Source organism: Mustelus asterias, chromosome 30 (assembly GCF_964213995.1).
Source record: "Mustelus asterias chromosome 30, sMusAst1.hap1.1, whole genome shotgun sequence".
Taxonomy (NCBI): domain Eukaryota; kingdom Metazoa; phylum Chordata; class Chondrichthyes; order Carcharhiniformes; family Triakidae; genus Mustelus; species Mustelus asterias.
Genome location: NC_135830.1, coordinates 18801574 through 18826294, shown reverse-complemented (window position 1 = coordinate 18826294; position 24721 = coordinate 18801574). Strand labels below are relative to the sequence as shown.

Sequence of the window (24721 nt, the reverse complement as noted above, 5' to 3'; positions counted from 1 at the left end):
CGGTCCTCCAGCCCCGCCCCCTCACATTGACCCGGAAACTCAACCCGCCGCTTCCGCCTTCACCCCCCCCAGCAGCAACTTCAACCAAAGACCCAACTGGGAAAAGGTGAATATTTCCGGATGTTTAAAATCAGTCATAAAATCATCAAATCTAATATAATATAATCATCAGAGAATGAGAGTGACAGAGTGGGATTGATCCACAGCCTGTGTCACCAGTTTAAGTAAGAAGTCTCACAACACCAGGTTAAAGTTAAAGGATGTGGAAAAGATTGAAAGGGTGCAGAGGAGATTTACAAGGATGTTGCCTGGATTGAGTGGCATGCCTTATGAGGATAGGCTGAGGGAGCTCGGTCTTTTCTCCTTGGAGAGACGAAGGATGAGAGGAGACCTAATAGAGGTGTATAAGACGTTGAGAGGCGTCGATCGGGTGGACTCTCAGAGGCTTTTTCCCAGGGTGGAAATGTCTGCTACGAGAGGACACAGGTTTAAGGTGCTGGGGGGTAGGTACAGGGGAAATGTTAGGGGGAAGTTTTTCACACAGAGGGTGGTGGGCGAGTGGAATCGGCTGCCGTCAGTGGTGGTGGAGGCAAACTCAATAGGGTCTTTTAAGAGACTCCTGGATGAGTACATGGAGCTTAATAGGATGGAGGGTTATAGGTAGGCCTAGGAGGTAGGGATGTGTTCGGCACAACTTGTGGGCCAAGGGGCTTGTTTGTGCTGTAGTTTTTCTATGTTTCTATCTCCAAGAAGATCGCGCATATCGACACAAACATCAAGTTTCTACAAAGCCTGGTGTTGTTAGACTTCTTACTGTGTTCACCCCAGTCCAACGCCGGCATCTCCACATCATCACTCACCAGCTTAAGGACAGGAGGAGAGAGAATCTGGAGGGAAAAAAAGAATCGGGAGGAGACTGAATCTCGAGCAATGAGCAGAGAGGGAGAGGGACACAGTTATCTCATAGAAATCCTACAGTACAGAAAGAGGCCATTCGGCCCACCTGCACCAACCACAACCCACCAAGGCCCTACCCCCATATCCTTACATATTTACCTTCTAATCCCTCTAACCTATGAATCTCGGGACTCTAAGGGGCAATTTTTAGCATGGCCAATCAACCTAACCCGCACATCTTTGGACTGTGGGAGGAAACCGGAGCACCCGGAGGAAAGCCACGCAGACACGAGGAGAATGTGCAAACTCCACACAGACAGTGACCCAAGCCGGGAATCGAACCCAGGTCCCTGGAGCTGTGAAGCAGCAGTGCTAACCACTGTGCTACCGTGCCGCCCATATAGGTTATAGATCTGGGGGAAATGTCCCATAGAAACTAGAATTGTCTGTTCTGAATTTCTATCATATCATAGGGCGGCACGGTAGCACAGTGGTTAGCACTGCTGCTTCACAGCTCCAGGGTCCCGGGTTCAATTCCCGGCTCGGGTCACTGTCTGTGTGGAGTTTGCACATTCTCCTCGTGTCTGCGTGGGTTTCCTCCGGGTGCTCCGGTTTCCTTCCACAGTCCAAAGATGTGCCGGTTAGGTTGATTGGCCAGGTTAAAAATTGACCCTTAGAGTCCTGGGGTGCGTAGGTTAGAGGGATTAGCGGGTAAATATGTGGGGGTGGGGCCTGGGTGGGATTGTGGTCGGTGCAGACTCGATGGGCCGAATGGCCTCCTTCTGCACTGTCGGGTTTCTATGAATTTCTATGATCATATATTTACACTGAAAACCTCTGTAATACTCTTTTTACAGGGAGTTAGAGGGAGAGGAGTTCCAGATGGGAAAGTCAGAACAAACATCATGTCAAAATCTGACAGTCACTTGATTCATCAGGAACTGAATATCATCGACCTCTGAATGTGGAAGGAGAAATGTGTGTCTGTTCTGTCTGCGGGAAAAGATTTCGAACATCAGTGTGACTGGAAAAGCACCGAGACACACACACACCCGAGTGAGAGTATTCCAGTGAACTGACTGTGGAAAGAGCTTTAACCAGTTACACAGCCTGAAAATACATCACACGATTCACAGTGGGGAGAAACTATACACATGTTCTGTGTGAGGCTTCAAATGGTCATCCAATCTGGAGAGACACAAGAATAACTGAACCATGGAGAACCCATGGACAAAAGGTGATTGTAGGGTGGGATTAATTTTCCCATCTGAACTGGGAAATGATCAATGCAGTCAGACTGGGGAGAGACCGTTCACCTTCTCCATGTGTGGAGATGGATTTACTCAATTATCCAGTCTGCCGACACACCAGCCAGCTCATACCGGGGAGAGGCCGTTCAGATGCTCCAGGTGTGGGAAGGAATTTGCTGACTCATGTGACCTGCTGGCTCATGAGCAAGTTCACACTGAGGAGAGCGCATTCACCAGACCTGTGTGTGGGAACGGATTCACTCAGTCATCCCAGCTCACTGAGCATCAACATGTACACAGTGATCAGCGACTTTTTAAATGTTCTGACTGCGAGAAGAGCTTTAAAAGCAAGAAGTATCTGCAAATACACCAGCGACTTCACACTGGCGAGAGACTGTTCATCTGCTCCGAGTGTGGGAAGAGATTCATTCAGTCATCTGACTTGCTAACACACCAACGAAGTCACAGTGGGGTGAGGCCATTCACCTGCTCTGTGTGTGGAAAGGGATTCACTCAACCCCACCATCTCCGGACACACCAGAGGGTTCACACTGGGGAGAGGCCGTTCATCTGCGCTGTGTGTGGAAAGGGATTCACTCAGTCATCCCACCTTGTGACACACCAGCAAGTTCACACTGGGGAGAGACCATTCATCTGCTCTGAGTGCGGGAAGGGATTCACTCAGTCATACCAGCTTCTGTTGCACCAGCGAGTTCACACTGGCGAGAGGCCGTTTATCTGCTCCGTGTGCGCAAAGGGATTCATTCAGTCTTCAGACCTACTGGTGCACCAACGAGTTCACACTGGAGAGAGACCATTCACCTGTTCTATATGTGGGAAAAGATTCTCTCAGTCATCCCAACTCCTGAAACACCAGCAAGTTCACACTAGGGAGAGGCCATTCACCTGCTCTGACTGTGGGAAGGGATTCACTCAGTCATCCCACCTGCTGAGACACCGGCGAGTTCACACTGGGGAGAGGCCGTTCACCTGCTCCGTGTGTGGGAAGGGATTCAATCAGTCATCACACCTTGTGACCCACCAGCGAGTTCACAAATGACTGCAAGAATTGGATTCTGCTTTTGTTGCTGCTGTTAATCACTTTGAAGACTAAATGTGTGGGTTAATCCTGAGGTGTGTAAGAAAGCCACTCTCTTCCATGGTTCAGAGCTCTTAGATATGGAACAGAAGCTCTTTACAACTGTGTTTAGAGCCAGGAAGAACAACAGTGAATGCTGGAAACGCGCTGTTAAATCAGAGATTGGTGTAAAACTGGGATCTGTTCCTGACTGAAAGTAAAACGGCAGCTTTAGGTTTCCAGTCTGAAAATAGTACAAAGATTTAAAATCTTTGTGTGATATTCCTGAATCTACCAATGTAAGGCAATGGTAACATCAAGTTACATTTCTACGTGGAAACTTTAACCATCTCCTTTAGTTAAATCGGGCAGCATGGTCAGTGCAGGCTTGGAGGGCCGAAGGGCCTGTTCCTGTGCTGTAATTTTCTTTGTTCTTTCGGGACGCCTTGTTGAAGTCGTACAAGGCATTAGTAAGGCCACACTTGGAATACTGTGTACAGTTCTGGTCGCCCTATTATAGAAAGGATATTATTAGACTAGAAAGAGTGCAGAAAAGATGTTACCGGCACTTGATAGTTTGTGTTATAAGGAGAGGCTGGATAGACTGGGACTTTTTTCCCTGGAGCATAGGAGGCTAAGGGGTGATCTTATAGAAGTCTATAAAATAATGAGGGGCATGGATGAGGTAGATAGTCAACGTCTTTTCCCAAAGGTAGGGGAGTCTAAAACTAGAGGGCAAAGGTTTAAGGGGAGAGATACAAAAGGGTCCAGAGGGGCAGTTTTTTCACACACACGGGGGTGAGCATTTGGAACGAGCTGCCAGAGGTAGTAGTGGAGGCGGGTACAATTTGGTCTTTTAAAAAGCATTTAGATATTTACATGGGGAAGATTGGTGTTGAGGGATATGGACCAAATGCGGAAATTGGGACTGGCTTAGTGGCAAAAACTAGGCGGCATGGACAAGTTGGGCCGAAGGGCCTGTTTCCATGCTGTAACCCTCTATGACTCTTATCTTCCATTGACTTCAGTGTGATAGAAACTGATTGTTGAAATCTGTCAACATTAGAAACAAAATAAATGATTTGAGGGTTCTTTACAGTTGAGATCTTTCTCTGTTCTGTCCACTCAAGGTATTAGATGACAGACTTTCTCCTGTGAGTATCCAGCTGGGGTGTTGGGCCCTGATGTGTTTCCTTGTTCATCTTGTTGACTCTAAATATTGAATCTTGTGGTTTCAGACACCAGATAATCAAACTCCCAACAAGAGATTCTCTTTAACTGGCTTTATTAACAGCTCTGCAATAATACAGAGAGAGTAATTCCTCACATGGTTCCAGTACTCAGTGAAGTACTTTTTAAAAATTTATTCATGGGACGTGGATGTCACTGGCTTGGCCAGCATATATTACCCACCCTAATTGTGTCTCCCCTTAATCACCCCTTAGCCACCCTAACCAGTCCAAAGATGTGCGGGTTAGGTTGATTGGCCAGGTTAAAAATTGCCCCTTAGAGTCCTGGGATGTGTGGGTTAGAGGGTTAGTGGGTAAATATGTGGGGTTAGGGCCTGGGTGGGATTGTGGTCGGTGCAGACTCGATGGGCCGAATGGCCTCCTTCTGCACTGTAGGGTTTCTATGATTTCTATGATTTAATTACCCTTGAACTGAGTGGTTTGCTCGGCCATTTGCAGAGGGTATTTAAGAATCAACCACATTGCTGTGGATCTGGTGTCAAAGATGTGCCAGACCAGGTAAAAACAGCAGATTTCCTTCCCGAAACGACGTGAGTGAACCACATGGTTTTTTTTTTTCACAGCAATCGACAACAGTTTCACGGTCATTCGACTTTTAACTCCAGATTTTTATCGGATTCAGATTTCACCACCTGCCGTGGTGGGATTCGAACCCTGGTCCCCAAAGCATTACCTGACACAGTCCAAAGATGTGCGGGTTAGGTTGATTGGCCGTGCTAAAAATTGCCCCTTAGTGTCCTGAGATGGGTAGGTTAGAGGGATTAGTGGGTAAAATATGTAGGGATATGGGGGTAGGGCCTGGGTGGGATTGTGGTCGGTGCAGACTCGATGGGCCGAATGGCCTCTTTCTGCACTGTAGGGTTTCTATGACTCTTGATTACTAGTCCAGCGACAATACCACTTTGCCACTGCCTGCTTTTTATATGATATTTATATGTATTTCTGAGCCTGTAACATAGGAATGGTGTATTGGTCTGTAATTTTAACATAATTCAACATTCCTTCTTTAATATCCTGTCTACCACTTTCCCGTTACCTGATGAATTTGTTAATTGTTATTATTACTGGATTGTCACAGGTTTCCATGTGTTTAACATGATTCTTGTCTGTACCTGAATTTTATGATTTTTTTGATGCAAGTTATACAGCAATTCAGCCTTTTGGCTGCGAGCCTGTTTCTTGAATGAAATATCATTCGATTTAAAAAGTTACCCAGTCTGGAGAACAGAGATAAGATGTGGAGATGCCGGCGTTGGACTGGGGTAAGCACAGTAAGAAGTCTCACAACACCAGGTTAAAGTCCAACAGGTTTATTTGGTAGCAAATACCATTATGGTATTTGCTACCAAATAAACCTGTTGGACTTTAACCTGGTGTTGTGAGACTTCTTACTGAACAGAGATAATACAGTGGATTCAGAACTCTCTCCTCCTCAGCTCTGATCTAACAAGCTGCAGCTACATTAGAGATATTCATGTTTAAATTGTTTACTACAGTTGTGATCTGACCCTGTTCAAACCATAACCAGAATGATATCTGTGCATTGTTCTGAGTGTGGGCACAAGACTGTGTCACTGTCACAAACAGATACCATTTCCTTGGTTCACATCTCCACACAAAGACCGGCTCTTCACACATCCCCTTTCTACACAATCACAGCAACATGAGCAAGGATATGAGGCTGATTAATATTCACCCACATTTCATGATCGCAAAGGCTTCACAGGACAGGAGCACACTGACCGTCTAAGAGTCTAACAAGCCTCATGTCCCTGTTAAATACAGAGCAGTGCAGGAACACACTAACTGTGTAACACAGTCTCATTAGTCTGCAGTCTCCTGCCACAGCAACCTCTGCAAGACGCGCCGGATCATCGACACGGATGCCATCATCTCACGTGGGAACACCATCCACCAGGTACACGGTACCTACTCTTGCAACTCGGCCAACGTTGTCTACCTGATACGCTGCAGGAAAGGATGTCCCGAGGCACGGTACATTGGGGAAACCATGCAGACGCTGCGACAACGGATGAATGAACACCGCTCGACAATCACCAGGCAAGACTGTGGGGGAGCAGTTCAGCAGTCACGGGCATTCAGCTTCTGATCTTCGGGTAAGCGTTCTCCAAGGCGGCCTTCACGACACACGACAGCGAAGAGTCGCTGAGCAGAAACTGATAGCCAAGTTCCGCACACATGAGGACGGCCTAAACCGGGATGTTGGGTTTATGTCACATTATCAGTAACCCCCACAGCTTGCCTCCTGCACTTGCAGAATCTCACTGGCTGTCCTGTCTGGAGACAATACCCATCTCTTTAACCTGTGCTTAATGCTCCCTCCACCCACATTTTCTGTATCTTTAAGATCTGGTTGGCTGTAGGGATTCACATTCTAATCAGTATTCCGTAACTTGATTTTCTGTCTCTGTGCACTGTTTGAGAGCACATTTCCACTCCATCTGACGAAGGAGCAGCGCGCCGAAAGCTTATGGTATTTGCTACCAAATAAACCTGTTGGACTTTAACCTGGTGTTGTTAAAACTCCTGTTAAATACAGAGCAGTACAGGAACACACTGACAGTGTAACACTGTCTCATGAGCCTGCAGGCTCCTGTTAAATACAGAGCGGCACAGGAACAGGTATTCAAGAGGCGGCTGGGTATAGCACTTGGGGTGAATGGGATCTAATGTTATGGGGAAAAAGCAGGATTAGGCTATTGAGTTGGATGTTCAGCCGTGATCGTAAAGAATGGTGGAGTGGGCTTGAAGGGCCAAATGGCCTCCTGCTCCTATCTCCTATGTTTCTATTAACACACCGACTGTGTAACGTCTCATGAGCCTGCAATCTCCTGTTAAATACAGAGCAGTACGGTGCTCACAGACAGTGTAAGAGTCTCATCAGCCTGCAGGCTCCTGTTACATACAGAGCAGTACAGGAACACACTGATAGTTAACACAGTCTCATCAGTCTGCAGGCTCCTGTTACATACAGAGCAGTACAGGAACACACTGGCAGTGCAACACAGTCTCATCAGTCTGCAGGTTCCTGTTAACTACAGATCATGATGTGGAGATGCCGGCATTGGACTGAAGTACAGATCAGCACAGGAACAACAGTGTAACACTGCCCCATCAGTCTGCAGGCTCCTGTTAAGTACAGATCAGCACAGGAACACACAGTGTAACACAGTCTCATCAGTCTGCAGGTTGTGTTAAATTTGCTGTGAGGATTTCAATTTAAACCAGGTTTGCAGGCATCATTATCCATTCACATGTGAAAGATGAGAGAGATGTTTTGGGACGGGGGTGAAGTCCAGGAACCAAAATTAACAAGCAGACTTGATTTTGGTTTTAGTGCTTCCAGGAGTGTTACCGATAATATCCCTGGATCCCAGCGCCAGGAGAGACACTCCGGAAAAGATGGGGAGCTGGGAATTGTCCATGAGACTAACTGAAGGCGTGAGAACTGAAATAATCTAGAGTTAGAAATGGGAAAAGGCCCAAAATGAAGCTGGTAACGACATCAATTAATCTCCTCTGACATAGAATCATAGAAACCCTACAGTGTAGAAGGAGGCCATTCGGCCCATCGAGTCTGCACCGACCACAATCCCACCCAGGCCCTACCCCCACATATTTACCCATCAATCCCTCTAACCTACACATCTCAGAACTCTAAGGGGCAATTTTTAACCTGGCCAATCAACCTAACCCGCACATCTTTGGACTGTGGGAGGAAACCGGAGCACCCGGAGGAAACCCATGCAGACACGAGGAGAATGTGCAAACTCCACACAGACAGTGACCCAAGCCGGGAATCGAACCCAGGTCCCTGGAGCTGTGAAGCAGCAGTGCTAACCACTGTGCTACCGTGCCGCCCAAATATCAGACCATTTCCAATTCTGGCCTCTTGTAGTGACCATATTCGCACATCCAAAGATGTGCGGGTTAGGTTGATTGGCCATGGTAAAAAATTGCCCCTTAGTGTCCTGAGATGCGTAGGTTAGAGGGATTAGCGGGTAAAATATTTAGTGATATGGGGATAGGGCCTGGGTGGGATTGTGGTCGGTGCAGACTCGATGGGCCGAATGGCCTTTTTCTGCATTGTAGGGTTCTATGATTCTATGATATTTCATTTGCTCTACGAATATTGGCTGTGCTTTCAGCGTCATCACCTGTAAGCTCTGGAAATCCCTCCATAAACCTCTCTACCTCTTTCTCCTTTAAGATGCTTCTTAAATAGTCACTTTGTAAGCGCAGAGTATGACTGTAAAACAAGGTGTGCTGTAGAAGCTTTTTCACTTAACGTGACAGATACAAGAATAGCAAATTTCAAAAGGAACAACAATTTATTCTGCATGAAAAGAGGTTGCTGATAGGTTGGAAAGTAGATTCTGGTTGAGTCATTGCAATGGGGAATGCCCCAGGGAACTGTTTGTTCCTCTGTGTTTTTGTTTAATTGGAAAATTGAAAGGAGGGAGATGGCCAGTAGCTCACACCAATCACTGGGAATTGTGGAAAGAATGAACCGCACATTAAAGCTCGTTCGCAGAAAAGAACTGGATGGAACAGCACAGGAAGTGGAATGAAGAACTTCCGCTGGTTCTCATCAGTACCAGGAGTAGGTCCCTATTAGCTCCATCCAACCACAGGAGTGTCATATTGGTGAGGGTAAGAAATTGTGCAAAGAGAGGTGTGTTCGGACCCTTGTATAAGGGACCATACACGAGAGTGGATAAAGTCAGTCGTCTTGTATATGCAAACAGGTAGCATGGTGGCACAATGGTTAGCACTGCTGCCTCACAACGCCAGGGACCTGGGTTCATTTCCCGGCTTGGGTCATTGAGTGCGTGAAGTCTGCATGTTCTCCCCGTGTTTGTGTGGGTTTCCTCTGGGTGCACCGGTTTCCTCCCACAGTCCGAAAGATGTGCTGATTAGGTGCGTTGGCCATGCTAAATTTTCCCTCAGTTTACAAGAAAAGGCGTGGGAGTGTGGCGACTATGGAATTTTCACAGTAACTTCATTGCAGTGTTAATGTAAGCCTCCTTGTAACACTAATAAATAAAATAATAAAAGTTTTTACTAAAAAGTCAAATGGTTTTATCATATTCACTAATTTAAATGTGGATTACAGGGTCAAAGGTAGGGTTCTGAAGACTGTGGAGGAACAGAGAGATCTTGGGGTCCATATCCACAGATCTCTAAAGGTTGCCACTCAAGTGGATAGAGCTGTGAAGAAGGCCTATAGTCTGTTAGCTTTTATTAACAGGGGGTTGGAGTTTAAGAGCCATGGGGTTATGCTGCAACTGTACAGGACCTTGGTGAGACCACATTTGGAATATTATGTGCAGTTCTGGTCACCTCACTATAAGAAGGATGTAGAAGCGCTGGAAAGAGTGCAGAGGAGATTTACCAGGATGCTGCCTGGTTTGGAGGGTAGGTCTTATGAGGAAAGGTTGAGGGAGCTAGGGCTGTTATCTCTGGAGCGGAGGAGGCTGAGGGGAGACTTAATAGAGGTTTATAAAATGATGAAGGGGATAGATAGAGTGAACGTTCATAGACTAATTCCTCGGGTGGATGGAGCTATTACAAGGGGGCATAACTATAGGGTTCGTGGTGGGAGATATAGGAAGGATATCAGAGGTAGGTTCTTTACGCAGAGAGTGGTTGGGGTGTGGAATGGACTGCCTGCAGTGATAGTGGAGTCAGACACTTTAGGAACATTTAAGCGGTTATTGGATAGGCACATGGAGCACACCAGGATGATAGGGAGTGGGATAGCTTGATCTTTGTTTCAGATAAAGCTCGGCACAACATCGTGGGCCAAAGGGCCTGTTCTGTGCTGTACTGTTCTATGTTCTATAACCCAGTGAAGCTCAGAGCCCCAGAATAAAAGAAGAAGCTGAGAAGCATTGGGACTGTTATGTACATGAAGAATATGCTGCGGACCTTGGACAAGGATGAAAAACAAATGAAAAGTGCACCCATACCATGGGTATTGTAGGTGGTGGATAGAATCATAGAATCCTACAATGCAGAAGGAGGCCATTCTGACCACAAACCCACCCTCCCTGCATAACCCCCATGCATTTACCCTAGCTAGTCTCTCTGACACTAAGGGACATTTTAGCACAGCCAATCCACCTAACTCACACATCTTTGGACTGTGGGAGGAAACTGGAGCACCTGGAAGAAACCTGGGGAGAATGTGCAAACTCCACACAGACGGTGACCCAAGCTGGGAATTGAACCTGGGTCACCTGGTGCTGTGAGGCAGTGGTGCTAACCACTGTGCCACCCCCTCCCTTAGCATCTTCATTTGGATGTTATTGTCCAAAACCACATTAGGAAGGGGAATAATATCCAAAATGTCAGACTGTAACAGGGTATAATGAATGATGCTGCAACAGCTTTTAACACCAGGGTTGTTAATACTTAACCACTCTTAAGATGGGATCTTAATCATACATTTACAACATATATTCAGGCTGTAAAATCTCATGTACAAGTGATCAACCAAATTATTAAAGAGACTAAAATTCTTTTAAGTGAATCTACTGAATGTACAATGTATGGATCGTCGTTGGTGGAACAAGCCAGAGAGAATATACAGACTCTTACTAAAGGAAGATGCACAGCCCCAATTCACCAAGGCTCCTTAGACAGCACCTTCCAAACCCACGACCACTTCCATCTAGAAGGACAAGGGCAGAAGATAAAAGCAAAATACTGCAGAATCAGGAACGTGAAACTAAAACAGAAAATGCTGGAAATTCTCAGCAGGTCTAACAGCATCTGTATGGAGCAGATAGAGCTAACGTTTTGGGTCTAGATGACCCTTTGTCAGAAGAGGAGAAGATACATGGGAATATCACCATCTGAAAGTTCCCCTCCAAGCCATTCACCATCCTGACTTGGAAATTTATCACTTTTCCTTCACAGTCACGGGGTCAAAATCCCGGAATTCCCTCCCTAACGGCATTGTGGGTGAACCCACAGCACATGGACTGCAGCGATTCAAGAAGGCAGCTCACCACCACCTTCTCAAGGGCAACTGGGGATGGGCAATAAATTCTGCCCAGCCAGTGACGCCCATGTCCCATGAATGAATTAAATTACAGCACAGGAACAAGCCCTTCGGCCCTCCAAGCCTGCACCGACCATGCTGCCCGGCTTAACTAAAAACCCCTAACCTTCTGGCGACCATATCCCTCGATTCCCATCCTATTCATGTATTTGTCAAGATGCCCCTTAAAAGTCACTAACGTATCTGCTTCCACTACCTCTCCCGGCAACAAGTTCCAGGCACCCACTATTCTCTGTGTAAAAAATCTGCCTCGTACATCTCCTTTAAACCTTGCCCCTCGCATCTTAAACCTGTGCCCCCCAGTAATTGACTCTTCCACCCTGGGAAAAAGCTTCTGACTATCCACTCTGTCCATGCCTCTCATAATCTTGTAGACTTCTATCAGGTCTCCCCTCAACGTCCGTCATTCCAGTAAGAACTAATCAAGTTTCTCCAACCTCTCCTCATAGCTAATACCCTCCATACCAGGCAACATCCTGGTAAATCTTTTCTGTACCCTCTCCAAAGCCTCCACATCCTTCTGGTAGTGTGGCGACCAGAATTGAACACTATATTCCAAGTGCGGCCTAACTAAGGTTCTATAAAGCTGCAACATGACTTGCCAATTTTTAAACTCAATGCCCCGGCTGATGAAGGCAAGCATGCCGTATGCCTTCTTGACTACCTTCTCCACCTGCATTGCCACTTTCAGTGACCTGTGTACCTGTACACCCAGATCCCTCTGCCTATCAATATTCTTCTGCCATTTACTGTACATTTTCTATCTGTATTAGACCTTCCAAAATGCATTACCTCACATTTGTCCGGATTAAACTCCATCTGCCAGGAATTAGGGGGTTATAGGGATCAGGCGGGTAAGTGGAACTGATCCATTCTCTCCTGTTGACAGGGACTGGGATTACCACACATGCGCCCTGTTCTGTACAAACAATGGAAGATGTGTTTGGTTTGTCCGAACAAAATATCCCGCGGATTCTTCAAATCCGAAATGAAAACAGTCAATGTTCCAAATAGTCAACAGGCCCGGAAGCTTCTATGGAAGTCATGATGTGGAGACGCCGGCGTTGGACTGGGGTAAACACAGTAAGAAGTCTAACAACACCAGGTTAAAGTCCAACAGGTTTATTTGGTAGCAAAAGCCACTAGCTTTCGGAACAGGCTGTCCCTTCGTCAGGTGGGAGGGAGCTCCACTCGAAAGCTCGTGGCTGAGGGGGGATCTTATAGAGACCTATAAGATAATGAAGGGGCTGGATAGGGTAGAGATGGAGAGATTCTTTCCACTTAGAAAGGAAACTAGAACTAGAGGGCACAGCCTCAAAATAAAGGGGGGAACATCAATTCACGAGGACTCCAGCGAGTGCGAAATAAAATAGGCTTTTAATCGCAAAGAACTGGAACACACCCTTGTAGCTAGCCTGGCCCAGACTGAGGCAGGGGGGGAGGAACCGTCACCTTTATACCTCGATCAGGTGGAAGGGGAGGAGTCTCGGGTCAGGCGCACCAGGGGTGTGTCCAGGCATATAATACATAGTTACAGTGGATCACCACAGTCTGAAGGCTGTAAAGTGTCTCTTTCAGTTGCGGGAAATAATATATTTCCCAGTTCCGATGACAGGTCACATTCAGTCTGTTTCTCTCTCCACAGAGGCTGCCTGACTTGTTGAGTGTTTCCAGCCGAAAGAGATAATGCTGGAAAATCTCAGCAGGTCTGACAGCATCTGTAAGGAGACAAAAAGAGCTGACAAAAGCAGCAATTTGCCTTCATGCGTGAGTATTTCCAGAATTTCTGCTTTATGTCAGCAGAGAATGTGTAAGAATTGTCACACCCGGAACAAATGTCTCTTACTCAGGATACCCCAGCTCAGGTCTGGGTGGGGGGGTGATGCGCGTTATCACACACGAGGCTTGAGATGCTCAAGGAAATAAAGGCTTTTATTTACTATTACAACGAAGCTACCATATATAGTACACGATCCCAGACTGAGGGGTCCCAGACAGAGCAGTGACCTTTATACCTCTCCCAGGAGGCGGAGCCCGACTGGGATGTACCACAATAACTATAATACAAGGTGTAACAGCCCAACCCTAACCCCAACAGCAACAAGTAGAACAACCCATCCCTAACCCCAACAGCAACATATATACAGACTCGTAGTACTGGCCAGACCCTGGCTCAGTACTATCTAGTGGGAACCAACGATGGTTCACTACAGGGGGATAATGTTCACAGTTAATATTCAACCTTCGATTAAATGGAGCAGCTTTTTAAACTGAGGAGAGTAACTGCGTTTGGGCGCTGACTTTAAACATTAACAAGTCAGGGCTGCTGGAGAAACATTTAGGGATTTGTGAGCAGCCAGTTCTGGCTGGTTTGATGTGAAATCCTGTCGGTGCTGCGGCAAATCTGAACTCAAACCAGATAAACTGGAACCGCTGGGTTAGAGATTCCGGGTGTTGGGATGTGGAGGCTGGGGGAGGGAGAGATGGCGGGAAAACTCTGACCCTGACTTTAGACAGGGTGAGCGGGGTACAGGGGAGGAATGACAGGGTTAATGTGGGAGTCAGGGACAATAGCAGAAGGTGGGAAGCTCTGGAAAGGAGCAATGGGGGTAAAGGCCATCACAGAATGTTTGTTTAAACGAAGATAAAAGCAAAAATACTGCGGGTGCTGGAATCTGAAACAGAAAATGCTGGAAAATCTCAGCAGGTCTGACAGCATCCGTGGAGAGAGAATAGAGTTAATGTTTCGAGTCTGGATGATCACAGATACTGTCAGACCCACTGAGGTTTTCCAGCACTCTCTGTTTGTGTTTAGCTGAAGGTTCAGCAGGGAAACAAGCAGTGAGTTCACACACATTGAACCCAGGGGGAAGGAGGTGACCCAGGATAAGGTACAGGCTCAGTGAGGCTCTGCAATATCCATCAACACATCCACACTGAGAGCTTAGAGCGCCAAGAAGGAGGAGAAGGAGAAACTATTTGGGGCACAGCAGGAGGTCACCCCTCCCCCCACTCTGTGGTTCCACAGACCCTCCCACACCTGGACAGGGTCGGCTCAAGGTGCAGGAAGCTGTAAACTGGGAGGCTGAGCTGTGAACTGGGCCGGGTTGGGGATTTGAGTGACAATCCCAGGGCGACATCAGGACAGGAACAGCCACAGATTCCCCTTTTATCCTGGGACGTTTCAGTGGAGCTGTGTTGGTGAGTGTTTGTAATCTCTGTCTCGCTATGTCGGTAATGGGGGTGGATTGTAGATTGCTGTGAGTGTTAGACTGGATAACCTCTCCTCATTCTGCCAGTTCCAGTCTGCAGATTCTATTCCTCAGTCCAGTCTGCTGCTCTGTCTCTGTGTACTTTGCTGCAGCGCTCCACATTTTTAGTAACATCCAACCCATTGTTATCACCTGCAAATGGCAACAAGCTACCTTCGCTGTAGCACAGTGGTTAGCACTGCTGCCTCACAGCGCCAGGGAGCCGGGTTGAAATTGGGTGACTATCTGTGTGGAGTTTCTGCATTCTTCCCGTATCTGCGTGGGTTTCCACCGGGTGCTCAGGTTTCCTCCCACAGCGCAAAGATGTGCAGGTTAGGTGGATTGGCCGTGCTTAAATTTGTCCCTTCGTGACCCAAGGACTATAGGTTCTAATTTGATTTATGATTGTCACATGTCCTGGGATACAGTGAAAAGTAATATTTCTTGTGCGTTGTACAGACAAAGCATTCCTTGATAAATAACATAGGGGAGAAGGAAAAAGATAGAGCACAGAATATTTTATTGCAGTTACAGATAGGGTGGAGAGAAATGTCAACAGGAGGTTTAGCAGGGTAAATACGTGGGGTTACAGGGATAGGGGGTGTGCCTGGGAAAGATGCTCTGTCGGAGAGTCAGTACAGACTTGTTGGGTCGAATGGCCTCTTTCTGCACTGTAAGGATTCTATGATGAGTGAATTGAGGTGAACAACTTTTGAATAGAGGGGTCTGTGGGATTTGGGACTCTAAATGTTTAATTGCAAACTGAGGGCAAGTCGACAACCTGAGCTTCTCAATTTTGTTAGTCACTCCACAGAGGCTGCCTGACCTGCCGAATATCTCCAGGATTTATTCTCTTTGTCCCAGATACAGCCTCCACAATGTTTTGTTTCTGCTTTATTGTTTTATAGTCTCGAAACACAGTTAGGGAGCCGGTTTGAATCAGGTTGCGTATTGGATGCAATTCTCGGTTCCTGGCCTCCTGTGTGTTTCTTTTTATTGTTGCTTCATTCTGAATTCTGTAAACTTGTCTCTGGGTTCTCTCTCAATCCCCCTTTTTCCTGTTTCAAATCAGTTTCACAGGGACTGGAAGGAGACGATTTGCAATCTGGAAACTGAAAGTAAATATCATCAGAATTTGCTAAAGTTGCCCAATTTGTCGGAACTGAATATCAGTGGATTTTGAACATGGAAGGAAAACGCACCGTTCACAGTGGAGAGAAACTTTACACGGGTTCTGTGTGTGGACGAGGCTTCAGCCGATCCTCTGGCCTGTCAAAACGTAAGTGCAGTCACTCCATGGAAAAACTGCAGAAAGGTGTGGACTGTGGGAAGGAATTCAATTCCCCATCCCCAGCTGGAAACTCATCGTCACAGTCACACTGGGGAGAGGCCGTTCACCTGCTCTGAGTGTGGGAAGGGATTCACTCAGTCACCCCACCTACTTACTCATCAGCGGGTTCACACTGACGAGAGACCGTCGTTTAAATGCTCAGACTGTGGGAAGTGCTTCAAAAGCTCTGGGGGACTGATGTCCCATCAACGTGTTCACACTGATGAGAGACCGTTCAGGTGCTCTCACTGTGGGATTGGGTCCAAGCATTCACATAACCTCACTGTACACCAGCGAATTCACACTGGGGAGAGATCGTTCACCTGCTCCGAGTGTGGAAAGGGATTCACTCGGTCATCCCAACTAATGACACACCAGCGAGTTCACACTGGGGAGAGACCTTTTAAATGTTCTGACTGTGAGAAGTGCTATAAAGGTTCTGGTGAACTGACTTCCAATCAACGTGTTCACACTGATGAGAGACCGTTTAGGTGCTCTCACTGTGGGACTGGGTTCAGGCGATCATATGACCTCATTCTACACCAGCGGACCCACACTGGGGAGAGGCCATTCACCTGCTCTGAATGTGGGAAGGGATTCATTCAGTCCTCCAGCCTGCTGAGACACCAGCGAGCTCACACTGGGGAAAGGCCATTCACCTGCTCTGAAAGTGGGAAGAGATTCACTCAGTCATCCTACCTGCTTAGACACCAAAGAATTCACTAGTAAACCACAGTGATTGGAATCTGCTGTTAATCCTATCCAGGACTGTAATATGTTCATTGCGTTTGTTTTTGTTGATGTTAATGAACTCCAGCCAGTTATACTGTTTAATATTCTGAATAAAAGTCAAATAAATTGTGTTCAGTACTGTGAATCTTTTTAATATCATCAGCATTCCTTTTGAGTTGCTCTCCCGTTGTCCCTCTTCACCGCCCCACAAGTGCTCTTTGGGAATAAAACTCACAATCTTCTTTGTCGCGAAGTTTGAGACAATCCAATTAGCTGCCTCTGGTGCTTCCCTCCTTCCCCTAACCCACTGGAACAAACCTCCTCTAACGCTCCCCTTTTCTGAGCTCTGAACTCTCATCTTTCTGCAGTTTCTCTCCTGCCTCCCCTCAGGTCCTCTTAGAGCTCATCTTGTCCATGAGACCCACCTCATGACCGCTCAATCCTATTCCCACTGAACTAGGACAGCACGACTTCTCCATATTAGCTGATGTTGTTAATAGCTCCCTCTCCTTCAAATCCAACATCACCACCCACTTCTCAATAAAATATCTTTGACACATGCCCTTGTAAGCTACCATCCCATCTCCCTTTCCTCTCTAAAGTCCTTGAATGTTTTATCTTCCACATAGTGTAACTTGTTTTCCCCTTTCTCACTGTGTATAGTAAAGTTTATTTTGTTTGTTCGGAATCTGTGGAATAGAATCATAGAAACCCTACAGTGCAGAAGGAGGCCATTCGGCCCATCGAGTCTGCACCGATCACAATCCCACCCAGGCCCTACCCCCACATATTTACCCGCTAATCCCTCTAACCTACACATCTCAGGACACTAATGGGCAATTTTAGCATGGCCAATCAACCTAACCCGCACATCTTTGGACTGTGGGAGATCAGAGGCCGAATGCCCGTGACCACTGAAGTGCTCCCCAACAGGAAGAGAACAGTCTTGCCTGGTGATTGTCGAGCGGTGTTCATTCATCCATTGTCGTAGCGTCTGCATGGTCTCCCCAATGTACCACGCTTCGAGACATCCTTTCCTGCAGCGTATCAGGTAGACAATGTTGGCAGAGTTGCAAGAGTATGTACCGTGTACCTGGTGGATGGTGTTCTCACGTGAGATGATGGCATCCGTGTCGATGATCCGGCACGGATCGCACACACTGTTCTCTTCCTGTTGGGGAGCACTTCAGCGGTCACGGGCATTCGGCCTCTGATATTCGGGTAAGCGTTCTCCAAGGCGTCCTTCACAACACACGACAGCACAGAGTCACTGAGCAGAGACTGATAGCCAGGTTCCGCACACATGAGGATGGCTTCAACCGGGATCTTGGGTTCATGTCACACTATCTGTAACTCCCACAACTTGCCTGGGCTTGCAAAGTCTCACTGGCTGTCCTGTCTGGAGACAATACACATCTCTTTAACCTGTGCTAATGCTCTCTCCACTCACATTGTCTGTACCTTTAAGACTTGATTAGCTGTAAAGACTCGCATTCCAACCATTATTCATTATTCTATAAATTGAGTTTGTGTCTTTATATACCCTGTTTGCTGATTATGAGCAGATCTCCCACTCACCTGACGAAGGAGCAGCACTCCGAAAGCTAGTGGCATTTGCTACCAAATAAACCTGTTGGACTTTAACCTGGTGTTGTTAAACTCCTTACTGTGTTTACCCCAGTCCAACGCCGGCATCTCCACATCAAGATCACTGAATCCTCTGGTTACTGAAGGACCTTATTCAACCATTGAAACGTTGGAGGATTGTGCTGCTGTACTTTTCTTGTTCCTATTATTTTTATATTAACGCAGACGAACCTATTTAGAGAATTGAAACCAAACTCAGCAACAGGCGAACTTGCAGACAAACACACTCACAGACATGCACTCTCAGACGGACACAGACAAACTCGCACACACAGACATGTAGACAAAAAAAACACTCTGACTTACACAAATACACACACACTCACAAACACAAAGACAGACTGAGACCACGAAGGGCTGATGTCAATTTCAGTCCAAATAATCTGCTGGGCACTAAAATAATGATGTGGAGATGCCGGCGTTGGACTGGGGTAAACACAGTAAGAGTTTCAACAACACCAGGTTAAAGTCCAACAGGTTTATTTGGTAGCATTTGCTACTAAATAAACCTGTTGGACTTTAGCCTGGTGTTGTTAAAACTCTAACTAAAATAATAGCAGAAGCAAATCTGAAGCTCAGTGTGTGGGTTTTATTGTGCAATGAGAGAATGTATAAATATATCCCCATAGCTCGGGTTAGTTTGGAATTGGTGATTTCTCTTGTCTACAAGGTTACTGAACAAATATTAAATTTTAGAGATTATAGAATTTGAATTGTAATATCTATTGGTGTAAAATATCTGGGAGCAGAGTGGATGTGATAAAGGCTGGAATACAGACTGGGGAATGAGAGTGAAACTTGCTGTGCAGAGTGAATGGTTCTTGTTGTAGGGAGGGATGGATGGAGAGAGGGAGGGATGGAGCAAGGGGTGGATGAAGGGAGAGGGATGGATGGAGAGTGGGAGGGAGGGCGAGATGGATGGAGGGAGGGATGGGTGGGGGTGAATGTGAGAAGCTGAAGTTTATATCTGAAGAGGTTCCCAGAGTCCCTGAGCAGCTGAACAGCGGAAGCCTTTGGGCAGAGACTGTGCTGCTGCTGCTGTTTCCCCTCCTGTGATGATGTGGAGATGCCGGCGTTGGACTGGGGTAAACACAGTAAGAAGTCTCACAACACCAGGTAAAGTCCCAACAGGTTTATTTGGTAGCAAAAGCCGAAAGCTAGTGGCTTTAGAGCTAACCACTGTGCTACCCTTGTCACTGTGTGATGCGCGATTGATTCACACGGGAGGCTAGAACGTACTACAAATAGGAGCACGCTACTCAACAATATTATCCCAGACTAAAGACTACTAGGAAGTAGCAGTGACCTTTATACTCCTGCAAGAAGGCGGAGTCCTGGGCGGAGCCGAACGGAGTGTACCACATAAACAGTAATAACAGGTGGAACACCCAACAACCCTAACCCCAACAGCAACGAGAGTAACATATATACAAGTACCCATAGTGGTAACCGTCTATGGTTCACCACATTCACCCCTCCTTTAAAAAAACAAAGACAGGTGGGGTAAAAAAAACAATAAGAACTGTCCACATGTTCACAAGTTCAGCCGAACCGGAGGTCCGCACCGTCTCTGCGACCTCCGCAGCACTGGCTCCAGTGCCAGTTCTGGTGACCGTGGTGACGACCCTCTCTCCGAGGTGGTGTCCACTGACTCCTCCAGTTCCTCTCCCGACCGCCGACCTTGAGATGGCAACAATCCCCTGGACTCAGGCAAGCTGTACATGGGAGTAAGAGGATCAAGTTGAGGTTCCGATGCTGCCCGCGCCGTGTCAGGAGGGGAGAGAATGGGCAAAGGAATCCTAACCAGGGGTGCGGGAGTGACGGGGGTTTCCAGGTCCTCTGCAGGCGCCAGATCTCTGATAGAGACCGTGTCCTCTTGCCCGTCAGGATATGCCACATAGGCATATTGAGGGTTGGCGCGGAGGAGATGGACCTGTTCAACCAAAGGGTCGGACTTGCGGGCCCTAACATGCCGCCACAGGAGAACAGGTCCTGAGTACGTCAACCAAGACGGCAGTGAGGTCCCAGAGGAAGACTTCCTAGGGAAGACAAACATCCGCTCATGTGGGGTAGTGTTGGTTGCCGTACACAGGAGGGACCGGATCGAATGGAGCACATCAGGAAGTACCTCTTGCCAAAGGGTGACTGGAAGACCCCTAGACCGTAGCGCCAGTAAAACAGCCTTCCAGACTGTAGCTTTTTCTCTTTCGACCTGTCCGTTACCCCTGGGGTTGTAGCTTATAGTCCTACTTGAGGCAATTCCCTTAGAGAGCAGGTATTGCCTCAAGTCGTCGCTCATAAACGACGAACCCCTATCACTGTGGATATAACTTGGGTAGCCGAACAGGGTGAAAAGACTCCGCAGGGCCTTGATGACCGTGGCAGAGGACATGTCAGAACAGGGGGTGGCAAAGGGGAATCGGGAGTATTCGTCAACAACGTTGAGGAAATACACGTTTCGATCCATCGAAGGAAGTGGGCCCTTGAAGTCGACACTCAGTCGTTCAAACGGGCGAGTGGCTTTAATGAGGTGTGCCCTGTCAGGCCGGTAGAAGTGCGGTTTGCACTCTGCACATTACCTGGCAGCTTCGAGTTATCGACCTGACATCCTCTATGGAGTAGGGCAGGTTCCGAGCCTTTACAAAATGGAAGAGCCGAGTGATCCCCGGATGGCAGAGATCATTGTGAAGAGCCAGTAACCGGTCCTCCTGCACACTGGCACATGTTCCACGCAACAGGGCATCTGAGGGCTCATTGAGCTTCCCCGGATGGTACATGATATCATAGTTGTAGGTGGGGAGTTCGATTCTCCACCTCAAGATTTTATCATTCTTAATTTTTCCCTTTAACGTGTAGTGAATAAAATTGATGCGCGATTGATTCACATGGGAGGCTAGAACGTACCCGGGAATAAAGGCTTTTATTCGCGACAAATAGGAGCACACTACTCAACAATATTATCCCAGACTAAAGACCACTAGGAAGTAGCAGTGACCTTTATACTCCTGTAAGAAGGCGGAGTCCTGGGCGGAGCCGAACGGAGTGTACCACATAAACAGTAATAACAGGTGGAACACCCAACAACCCTAACCCCAACAGCAACGAGAGTAAGATATATACAAGTACCCATAGTGGTAACCATCTATGGTTCACCACACTGTGTCTGCGTGGGTTTTCATCTGGGTTCTCCAGTTTCCTCTCACAGTCCAATGATGTGCAGGCTAGGTGGATTGGGCATGCCAAATTGCCCCTTAGTGCCCCAAGATGTGTAGGTTAGGGGAAGTAATGGGATATGTGGGGTTACGGGGATAAGGCCTGGGTGCAGAGTCTAGACAAGTTGGCAGGTTTCTTTCCCTGAAGGACATGAGTGAATCAATTGAATCCAGCAGTTTTCACGATCATAAGAACATAAGAACATAAGAAATAGGAGCAGGAGTAGGCCATCTAGCCCCTTGAGCCTGCTCCGCCATTCAATAAGATCATGGCTGATCTGAAGTGGATCAGTTCCACTTACCCGCCTGATCCCTATAACCCCTAATTCCCTTACCGATCAGGAATCCATCTATCCATGATTTAAACATATTCAACGAGGTAGCCTCCACCACTTCAGTGGGCAGAGAATTCCAGAGATTCACCACCCTCTGAGAGAAGAAGTTCCTCCTCAACTCTGTCCTAAACTGACCCCCCTTTATTTTGAGGCTGTGCCCTCTAGTTCTAGCTTCCTTTCTAAGTGGAAAGAATCTCTCCACCTCTACCCTATCCAGCCCCTTCAATATCTTATAGGTCTCTATAAGATCCCCCCCTCAGCCTTCTAAATTCCAACAAGTACAAACCCAATCTGCTCAGTCTCTCCTCATAATCAACACCCCTCATCTCTGGTATCAACCTGGTGAACCTTCTCTGCACTCCCTCCAAGGCCAATATATCCTTCCGCAAATAAGGGGACCAATACTGCACACAGTATTCCAGCTGCGGCCTCACCAATGCCCTGTACAGATGCAGCAAGACATCTCTGCTTTTATTTTCTATCCCCCTTGCGATATAGGCCAACATCCCATTTGCCTTTTTGATCACCTGTTGCACCTGCAGACTGGGTTTTTGCGTCTCATGCACAAGGACCCCCAGGTCCCTTTGCACAGTAGCATGTTGTAATTTTTTTCCATTTAGATAAAAATCCAATTTGCTATTATTTCCTCCAAAGTGAATAACCTCGCATTTGTCAACGTTATACTCCATCTGCCAGATCCTCGCCCACTCACTCAGCCTGTCCAAATCTCTCTGCAGACCTTCTACGCCCTCCACACGATTCACTTTTCCACTTATCTTTGTGTCGTCTGCAAACTTTGTTACCCTACACTCAGTCCCCTCCTCCAGATCGTCTATATAAATGGTAAACAGTTGAGGCCCCCAGTACCGATCCCTGCGGCACGCCACTAGTTACCATCTGCCAACCAGAAAAGCACCCATTTATTCCGACTCTCTGCTTCCTGTCGGATAGCCAATCCCCAATCCACGCTAACACCCTATCCCCAACTCCGTGTGACCCAATCTTCTTCAGCAACCTTTTGTGAGGCACCTTATCAAACGCCTTTTGGAAATCCAAAAACACCGCATCCACCGGTTCCCCTCCGTCAACTGCACGAGTCACATCTTCATAAAAATCCGACAAGTTCGTCAAGCACGACTTTCCCCTCATGAATCCATGCTGCGTCTGCTTGATCGAACCATTCTTATCCAGATGGCCTGCTATTTCTTCTTTAATGATGGATTCCAGCATTTTCCCAAATACAGACGTGAAGCTTTTTCTTTTCTTTTTCCTAGTGCCGGCCCCACAATTTACTAGATTAATTCAGCTCCATTTCACAACCTGTCTTTGTGCTTTTGTGGTTTCTCTCTCACTCCCTTTTTTCTGTTTTAAATCAATTTCACAGGGTATTAGAAGGAGACGATTTGCAGTTGGGAAACTGAAACCAAACATCACATCAGGGGCGGCACGGTAGCACAGTGGTTAGCACTGCTGCTTCACAGCTCCAGGGACCTGGGTTCGATTCCCGGCTCGGGTCACTGTCTGTGTGGAGTTTGCACATTCTCCTCGTGTCTGCGTGGGTTTCCTCCGGGTGCTCCGGTTTCCTCCCACAGTCCAAAGATGTGCGGGTTAGGTTGATTGGCAATGCTAAAATTTCCCCTTAGTGTCCTGGGATGCGTAGATTAGCGGGTAAAATATGTAGAGATATGGGGGTAGGGCCTGGGTGGGATTGTGGTCGGTGCAGACTCGATGGGCCGAATGGCCTCTTTCTGTACTGTAGGGTTTCTATGATTCTTCTATCAGGGAATGATACAGTCGACCAATTTATCGTAACCTGAATATTGTCATATTTTAAACATGGAAGGAAAAAGCACCGTTCACAGCGGAGAGAAACCATACTCGTGTTCTGTGTGTAGACGAGGATTCAACCGGTCATCTGACCTGTCAAAACATAAATGCAGTCATGATGGGGAGAAGCCGTGGAAATGTGGGGTCTTTGGGAAGGGATTCAATTATCCATCCCAGCTGGAAACTCATCAGCGTGGTCACACCAGGGAGAGGCCGTTCACCTGCTCGGACTGCGGGAAGGGATTCACTAAGTCATCCACCCTGCTGACACACCAGCGAGTTCACACTAGGCAGAGACCGTTCACCTGCTCTGAGTGTGGGAAAGGACTCATTAATTTATCCAACCTGATGACACACCAAAGAAGTCACACTGACGAGAGACCGTTTAAATGTCTGGACTGTGGGAAGTGTTATAAAAGCTCTCAGGAACTGACGTACCATCAACAAGTTCACACTGACGAGAGACCGTTCAGGTGCTCTCACTGCGGAACTGGGTTCAGACGATCATCTCATCTCACCGTTCACCAGCGCACTCACACGGGAGATAGACCATTCATCTGCCCTGAGTGTGGGGAGCGATTCACTCAGTCATACACTCTGCTGAGACACCAGCGAGTTCACACTGGAGAGAGACCATTCACCTGCTCTAGGTGTGGGAAGAGATTCACTCAATCATCAGCACTGCTCAGACACCAGCGAGTTCACACTGGGGAGAGGCTGTTCATCTGTGGGAAGAGATTCACTCAGTCATCCAACCTGCTGACACAGCAGCGAGTTCACACCGGGGAAAGATCATTCACGTGTACTGAGTGTGTGTGGTGA

At 47.3% G+C, this 24721-nt stretch overlaps 1 protein-coding gene across 1 annotated transcript; it reads left to right on the top strand.

The window, feature by feature from the left end:
* Positions 1-64: 64 nt before the first annotated feature.
* Positions 65-24721, top strand: LOC144480689 (uncharacterized). Its single transcript, XM_078200284.1, has 4 exons — positions 65-106; positions 1755-3195; positions 16693-16796; positions 24112-24721. Exons 2-4 carry the CDS (start codon positions 2113-2115, stop codon positions 24719-24721), a joined length of 1797 nt encoding a protein of 598 aa, XP_078056410.1. The 5' UTR covers positions 65-106; positions 1755-2112.